Raw genomic sequence first — 8,877 nt, 5'->3', positions numbered from 1 at the left:
CAAAATTATTCAAACGGTTACCTCTTTATTTAAATTAATTCAAACTAATTTTACCAAATGGGATTGTTTCGATTGTAAAGATTATAGGAATTCTAAGTCTTAAGTAAGTTAAGCAAAAAGTATTTGTACCACTTACTAGTTCCCGGGCTGCACATTTATATTGCCGCTGTGCCATTCGAGATCTATTAGATATTTTATGTTTCACCTACACATTATTGATCCATAATACCTTACAGATGAAACATATAATAATATCCGCATAGCAAGCCGGCATTATATATAACGCCCGCTCATTTAATTATTATGAAGTTGTTATTTGTTTAATTTTCATTGTCTCACGTTGACATTTTTCCAGTTTATACCACAAACAACAACTGAATTAAAACAAATACCCGCTAACTAAACTTTATTTCCAAAATAAAATTGCAATTTTTAAAGGTTCCAGAAAATAACGCAGAACTGACAACAGAATAGTCCGAGTTCCTAGTAGTGACYCTGTTCTGTGTCTCGCACATGTTTGAAARCGAACATTCWCCCCATATTTCCTCATATTGATAAGATTCCATTGAAGAATTCCCTGCTAAATTTCCGCGTGAAGATACCGAACTAGCAATTATTTCAGCAACCTTGTTTTTTTAAGAAATACTTTCTTCTGTATATCCTTCTGCTATCGTCGAACTTCTCCACTTTCCATGTTTTTTTAGAGTTTCAAACGTAGCCCCTGCTTCAACAACGGTGTAAGCCTCTGCATTATCTAATTTTAAGAACCTACTTTGCTATAGTTGCAGGTACACTTCCAATATCTAGTATTTTTACTCACTGGTTGTACTGTACAGCGAACATTTCTATACGTAAGAAAGAATCTTCGCTATTTTATTCCTTTAGGTCTTAATGCTGCGTACTTTCTTATCATGTTTAAGGCCCCTATATTTTCATCGTCAACAACAGCAAAACTTTTTGGTGTTAATGTTTTAATTTTAGGCACTTTTACAAATATAATGAYCCCTTTATCTTTCTCTCGTCTTAATCCAACAAAACACCCATTACTAGTATGAGTGTTTTTGGTAGTAATGTAACAGGTAGATGTAATCAGGAGCATTTTTCAGAAAGTTTAAAACTTGTAAACACGTGCGTAAAAGCCGTGCGCAAAAGTAAAACAAATGAACACTAAAGAAAAGTGCTTCTTTTTGATCATCGCTTCTGATCGAAAGATGGCACTTTTAGATTCATTCGAATAAATAGCATTGTTTGCACGTTACGGAGACAATAATACCCATCAGGCCGAAACCTATCCCTCGGTCCAAAGGCCCTCGGGCTAGTTCGGCCTTCAGGGAATTATAGAGTCCGTAACGCCCTTGGTACATAAATAGCTATAAAATTTTCGCTTAAAGGCAGTAACGATAATGGCATTTTAAAAGCCCCATATCAGCAATAAATTCTCTTTACAAAATGCATTTGTTGATGGAGCCAAAAACAAACCACTCAGTTCCTCGTGACATAAATCACTCGGCACTACGCACATTTGAAGCAGCAAGAAGTAGCCCTGGATGGCACCTCCCGTCATCAAAACCCATATAGCTATCAGCCCATCTGTCCGATTTCGTAGAGAACCAATTTAGCACCCAACCTAAAATGCCTGAGTTTCGATTTATAGTCGTTTGTTTCGGATCTATAGGGTTGAAAGTTGGAAGTTAGGGGCACTATAAATAAAGTGGCATTAAAAATCAACCAGCAAAGTCAAACAGAGTGTATGCCATGTTTTGCATATTGCTTGATGTGGTGAATTTAACTGCGATCTGACATGGATGAAAAATAGTGTGTTGAGAACAAGGCGTGAGAGTAAATGCAGATGGAAAACAGGCAGGATTATTTCACTAGCTATGCAGTTTTAATATATTCGATGATGTATTAGTTCAGAGTGTATTCAAATATAAATACGAACGAAAAATGCGAATACAAAAATATATAAACTGTAACATCTTGCAACAGCTGTAAATATTATAGCTAAACCAGAAAGACCGTTCATCTCACCTGCTTTGCTCTAATGACAATATCGTGAGAAAGTAATTTAATTTGTTCTTTTACGTGTTAAATTCAGATCGGCAGTTTTTTAATGAATTACTAAAAACAAATTTCTTAATTTCAGGTCCTCGATCCAGGAGAATCAAAAAACCGCAGAGTGTAAGTAAAACCGAAGACAAACGTCCACGAACGGCCTTTTCCAGTGCCCAGTTAGCGCGGCTGAAGACCGAGTTCAATGAGAATCGTTATCTCACTGAAAGCAGACGTCAAAAGCTCAGTACTGAACTGGGGCTCAATGAAGCTCAAATTAAAATATGGTTTCAAAATAAGAGAGCAAAGATTAAAAAGTCCACCGGGCAGAAAAATCCTTTGGCTTTACAGCTGATGGCACAAGGGCTTTACAATCATAGTACTGTAGCATGTGATGAGGACGATATGCCCTTGTCTGCTTAAGGTTTCGTTAACGCAAAACTTCTGCATGAGCCACTTAAATAGAACATCCAAATAGTCAAAACCCTTTTTGAATAAAACTCTTTGTGATCTCGAATATATATTATTCTTTTGTTAAACATTCTGTATAGTGTAATACATTTTCCATATGGGCATGTAATGTACAGGGCGAGTATAGGTAGCTCCCAATTTCAGTGTGCCGATCATCAAAGTGGCCTCTAGGCAAAGTTAGACAATAAATTCCTATCACTTTGTAACAAATCCATATCATAATTAATATCATATTTAATATTTTAGCACATTTCGTTTTTTAAATAAGTTGCTCACTTTTTAAGCTAAATTCATATGCTGCATATAAATAAAATTGAAATTAAATAAACTATTTTCCACTGTTTCCCATTCTCCTTTGCTTGCAAATGCAAAATTTTTGGGAAAGCTTTCTTTGTATTTATTTGTCTACGAGCTAAGTCGAGAGGATTCTCGATTTCCTCTACCAAAATTGGTCCACTCGCCTGTACATTATTATCAAACTTAGTGTACAAATATAGGTAAGGTACACATTATCGATTTGTACATTTGAGCAAAACTGTAACTTATGCTAGTTTTTTGGGACAGTTCAATGTTTGTGTCTGGAAAAGCATTAAGTAGTTTGCCAAATAACTGTGTGTCTGATGAAAAGCTTTATTGTTAGAAGAAACCATATAAGTTTGTGTATTTGATGCCGCTTTGATAAAACTTTTATGGCTGCTAACGAGCCTTAATGAGGCGTTGAATATACAAACGTGTCATGTATAGTAGACTGAAATTTATTTAATAGATTTAGTGCAATGTTTTTGTATAGATTTGTTATCGTATAGAAACGAAATACAATTTTGTTCTTCCTTATTAACTGGTGTTTTATTTCATGCAAGTGATTGGACATTTGTTTTACGCCTGGATTTACAATAGAAATTCAATAACAAAACTCACCTCGTTTTTTAAAGTAAAAATATAAATTTCTTTTAAGTACTGATTTTTTATTTTTTTAAGACGTTAAAACTCAAACCACATGTCGATTGTGAGCTAAACAGGATGTGTTGGAACGGTGAATTTCTATACTTCAAAGATTAACTATTATCAAGTTAGAGATAAAACAACCACAAGAAAAATGCGTTTTGGTGCCAAATTTATGTCTCTGTGAAACGTTGTAACAATCCACATCCACGCAGAATTACAACTGGGTTTTAACTACAACTTCTGCTTACAAAAAATACAGGGTGATTCAAAGCTAGTGTCACTTTTTTGAAGCAGTTACTGTGTTTTTTTTGTATACTGACTATTAGTACAGCTACGTATCACGACTCACAATTTAGCAAAACGTTTTATTTAAAAAAATATGTGTCTTACATTCTTTTGAATTCCAGAGTATTTGTTGAGAAACATCCGTGATCAACAGGTAAACGTTACATGGGGGGTTAGTTCTTAAACTGTGTAGATTCAAACTTTGATTCCTGTAAACTATTAGAACTGAAAGATTCGGTCTTTTTGTATTGAAGTGTGAAATTTTCAAGCCTTCAATAGTACATTTGGCCTAGCGCTTTCGACTATTAAGGCATCACCAGAGCTTCTGAATTACAGTAAATAATGCTCAGTACTAATAGGTGATACAAAGGATATGGAAAACAACTTGTCAATCAATGTGCAATTGATCCCGTGTGAGCATTATCAATTTCATAAATTAAAAAAAAATGACAGAACTAACGGACTAAAATGGTTTAAAATTGTCTGGAATGGTCTAAAGTCTAAAATAGTCCATCTTTCAGACACATCGATCCAACTATATACTGTTAGATTGAGTGTCTTCTTATGAGGCATGGCATAAGGCATGGCTATAACTTTGTCTCGTTGTCGATAAAAACTATATCACATTGGCAATGGTTAGCTAAAGAAACAAACGTTTTAAGTTTAAGCAACCCTTTTCCAGTTCTTGTAGCCTTCAGTAACAAAACTTAAACTGCTGGTTCCGCCTTGTTTGAAAAATCTGCAAGGGAAAATGGAATATGGAATACAGCATTTTTGAGAATGCTGTACTTATTCCAAGGATACATAATATAATAAATAGACTTAAAATTACGAAGATCACAACCATACTGTTTTTAGGGAAACTTGCTAAGACCGGCTGTCTTGAAAGTTCTTGTAGCGATAGAGCCAAATCAATGACTTCTTTTTTCTCTATATGAAAATAATTGGCTCTTGTCCTACCTGTACCCATATTTAGATTAGAAAATAATTTATAAATTTTAAGTGGTTCTTATAAATTTACTTTTCAATTCCCGTACAACTTGGCATGTTTTCACATTCACTATCATTATTGTCGAATTTGATCTATTTTTTTTAATTCGCAATTATTTATATCGCTATTAAAAGCTCTTGGGCGAATGGTTGAACCAGACAAAATTTTGGTTGGGCGCTCGCCCAATCTCTCCCACCCCTAGCCCCACCACTGGTGCTGTGGGTTGTGTGGGACTCCCCTCCTGCCAAACACTGCGGTCATGTATGTCATATTGTGCCCTCGTCTGTATATCTCCTTGATTCATCTTCTTATCAGCCCCTTCTCATCCACTCCTGAATGTAGGCCTATTCCATATTTTTTCATTTCTGCCTGTCCATGCCAGCCCTCAGACAGTTTTTTCCAGAAATCTTCTGGATTTCATCATGCCATCTTTCTCTGCCAACACTTCTTTTACATTTTCTTGACGGCCAAGCTGTTAATTTGCATGTCGATCTCTCTGTGCTCTGTCTTGCAATTTGGCCAACCCATCTTCATTTTAGCTGCGCTACTTTTTCCCTACCATTTGTTAATTGTGGTTTCTTCTAAATTCCTCATTTGGAACTTTATGTCGTAAACTGATCCCAGCATAGCCATTTTCATCGCTCGTTGTGTGACTTGAAGTTTATTAACTGCTTTTCATGTTAGCGGGATTGTTTTGAGGCCATAAGTGAGGACTGGAAGAACACAGTTACGAAAAGACTCGACAACTTTTATCTTAATGTTTATGTGGGGGTCCCTAAATCTAAGAATGAATATACAGGGGGAGTTTTTTTCGATGACTAGTACAGTCATCTTCGGAATTAGAGTAGTTACGAAGAAGGTCAAATGGACGAAGAATTGTTGTTTTGCATGCTCTATTCGAAACCAATTATATTTTTCTAAAATTTTACAGCTGTCTAGAGATATTTGGGAAAAACTTATTTATATATATTTTTTTAAATTACTTCTAGTTCCGTTGATATTAATTTGACAGGAAAACATTAAATAGAAAACTTGTAGAAAATTGAATGTCAAATAAAATGATATAAGACATTCCTCTAAAATAACTGTCATTTTTAACATATGACACAAATTTGAGTTTTTCTAAATGGCAACCATACTTGATTATTGCTTTACCGAATAAATCATTTTATAATGATTTCTGTGATATATCACATTGTTAGGTTTTTTTCAAAAAAAATTTTAATTTATAAGAAATTTAATGAACAAGACACCAAATAAAGCGCCAATCTAAAATTGCAAGTTATCATTAGCATTGAAATTAATTAATGGAATAGAAATACAAAGAAATAAAGGGGAATGCTTATATAATCCTAAAAGAAGCTAATTAATAAATTACAAAAATGGCGAATTATTTCGAAATATTCCCTGGAACCAAATAGTTATAAAATTTTGAATTTTCTGTTACCCTATTTATTACGTTTGTTTTTATTAATAACCGTAATGGAAGGTCACGCTAGACTGGCTTTGAAGTGGGCGATCACGCAACGGCCTAAAGGCTAGTTTTAATCAGCCACGTATTTAATAAAGAAAATATTGAAAGGCAATTTCCTAGATGCATTTTCGGTGTCGTATATAAAATATTACCCACATCAATAACATCCACCTTTTTATGACAAAAACTAAACCCTTAGCCGTATGGCATACTACATAGAATTAATAAATCATGTAATACAATTATTAACATTACCAAATATCAAATGTATACCCACAATTCTCCAAGGGTTAAACTGTTTCGTTTAAATTAGACAATATTCATTGGAGTAACACAGAGCTTCAAATTATAAAACCTTTGAAATGGCCGTTATGACCCCCCATGCAACCATTATAAGGCCAAAAATAGCCCTAACTGAGAGCTTGAAGACAAACAGTTCCGCCATATATTCAAAACCCGAACGAGCCCTAAATGCCCTTTAATGACACCGACGATCTACTAACTGCTCCCAACAATTGCTCTAATTGGGGACAAATGTTTCCCAAAGGATAAAGTGGGACCTCCGCTGTCAAAGGGATGTTTGACTCTTGCGGAGAATAATATGGCGAAAATCGAAATGACTCTCGCTAGTTATTTCAGGAATTTACAGGAAAATTCCCCGATAACAAAACAGGTTGATGTAGTTTATTGTTATTAGAGCATAGCAAGTGTTCCTTCATCCTGGAATAATTAGCAGCTTAATTCAAAATTGAAGATTTGCAATAGTAATTTGGTTTAGAAAATCTAGTACAGAACTGTATTTTTTTAAAGCTTAGAGTGCTAAAATAAATGGAAAACTAATGCAAAGTAACTATTATCTGTTTTTATAATTACTACCAGTTAACAAAGGTTTCCGTGAAGGAATGGGTACCACAGAAGGAGGTATATACTAGGTGATTCAAAATTGGCGACATTCTTTTTAAGGGTCTATAGGGGCCCACTTAGGAAGTACGAGAAAAATATTGAAAATGTTTCTTTCGACAATTTCAAGAAGATATTAACAGTTGAAGATCGAATATCAACTTTGTTATTAAGCATTATTTTGAAAAGGTCCCACGTTTAATTGGTAGCCTATTGGAATACTTAAGCATTCGAAAAGAAAAATTAGAATCTTTTTGTTAAATTACGAAATTGTTTGGTGTTAAAAAAGTACTTTTCTACAATTTTTTAATGAAAAGTCAACGCGGCAATGATGTTTTTGTCATTAACAGATAGTAACAGGTAGACAGCGTTTGTCAATAATAACAAGTATTTGTCAAACTGTGGCTTATTTTGAAGTTTCTTTGGCAAAATGTAAACCAACAGCGAATTTACGAATATGCGATTAGCTATGGGAAAATGCCACAGTAACATAGCAGAAGCTGTAAGAACGTACACCAGCAAAGAGCTACACACTAGATGAGTGGCCCGAAAAGGACGCAGACAGTACACAATCTAAAGGTGCTCGGTTTCCAGACCTAGAGGAACAGGTATTGGAGATTAGTGCAGCTGAACCTTCCAGGAGTACTTGAAGCATTGCACACAACTGCACTTTCTCAAACACTCGATACTTAATTGTCCCGATAACTCCTCCGAGGAAGGGCCTACATTCCTACCATGTATGTAATATGCACAGGACACTAGAACACATTAAATCTCTGATCTTCGGAACACTAATTATACACAGCTAATTAACCGAACACGAGAAGCTGTTAAAAATATAAGCCCAGACTCAAAGTGATTGGGACACAAAGATGTTTGGAGTGAAACGGGCAGGACTTTTTACTCTTGGGAACACTTGTGTTTTAACAACAGAATTGTATTTTATTTGATTAATAATATTGATCAATGATATCAACCTTTAACCGGTGGTTTTGGATGACATTTGTGATATATTTAGGTGTATCACTCATTTTCCCCAAAAAGATAGCAACACTCGGGGGGCTGTTTTGTCGCAGCACTAACCGCAAGGTGACACCGTTATCCTAACCTCAACGCATGTTATTGTCTCTTTAATTTTCTTTGCTTCATGTTTATCCATGGTTACCAGAGTTTTTAATAATTACGAAGGAACAGGTATTTATGAAATGTTAATTAGGCAGATTACCTTGAAAAACATTGATGCCATTCTTCTGATCTAGTTTTTTGCAAATATCTGAGTTTTTAATAACATTTAATTGTTTTTACTATTCTTTCTGTACCCCCAAGACACCCCCAGACGTCACCTCCAGAGCAATGACGCCAATTTTGAATCACCCTGTATATGTTTCATAGATTATACAAAAGCTTTTCACTTTATAAATTACAGCACATTACTAGATCTGCCGGAAAGAAAAAGTGTCAATGCCCAATTTCTAAAAAGCGTCTCCAGAATCTTTATGAACAAGTGGCATCTATCGAACTGTAAAACACCGAGACAAGCACCGTACCTATAAGGCGTAGTCAGATAAGGGTGTATACTTACTCCCATGCTCTTTAATATGTATTTAGAATAGTAGTGGGAAAAAAGTAACTAATCGGTATTCGATCACTCGTTACTCATCAGTATCCGAAGTAACGAACCAAGCTACCAAACGAGTATTAAAGTAATCAGTAATCGTTCTCGGAAAATCAAGTCACCCATCCTAACCTGGACTCCAAA

At 35.0% G+C, this 8,877-nt stretch overlaps 1 protein-coding gene across 1 annotated transcript in view; it reads left to right on the top strand.

Annotated features, from left to right (window-relative positions):
• LOC109546565 (homeobox protein engrailed-1a) overlaps nucleotides 1-3,357 on the top strand; it is a 9,904-nt gene extending 6,547 nt beyond the window's left edge. The window contains exon 2 of the mRNA XM_019917558.2: nucleotides 2,147-3,357. Coding sequence (XP_019773117.1) covers nucleotides 2,147-2,475 — 329 coding nt within the window. The 3' untranslated portion in view covers nucleotides 2,476-3,357. The remainder of the gene's footprint in view (nucleotides 1-2,146) is intronic.
• The last annotated feature ends 5,520 nt before the right edge of the window (nucleotides 3,358-8,877 follow it).

Source organism: Dendroctonus ponderosae, unplaced genomic scaffold, assembly GCF_020466585.1.
Source record: "Dendroctonus ponderosae isolate FM_Combo_2020 unplaced genomic scaffold, Dpon_F_20191213v2 Dpon_F_20191213_6, whole genome shotgun sequence".
In the NCBI taxonomy this organism is placed as follows: domain Eukaryota; kingdom Metazoa; phylum Arthropoda; class Insecta; order Coleoptera; family Curculionidae; genus Dendroctonus; species Dendroctonus ponderosae.
This window is presented reverse-complemented; position numbering and strand designations above follow the sequence as displayed.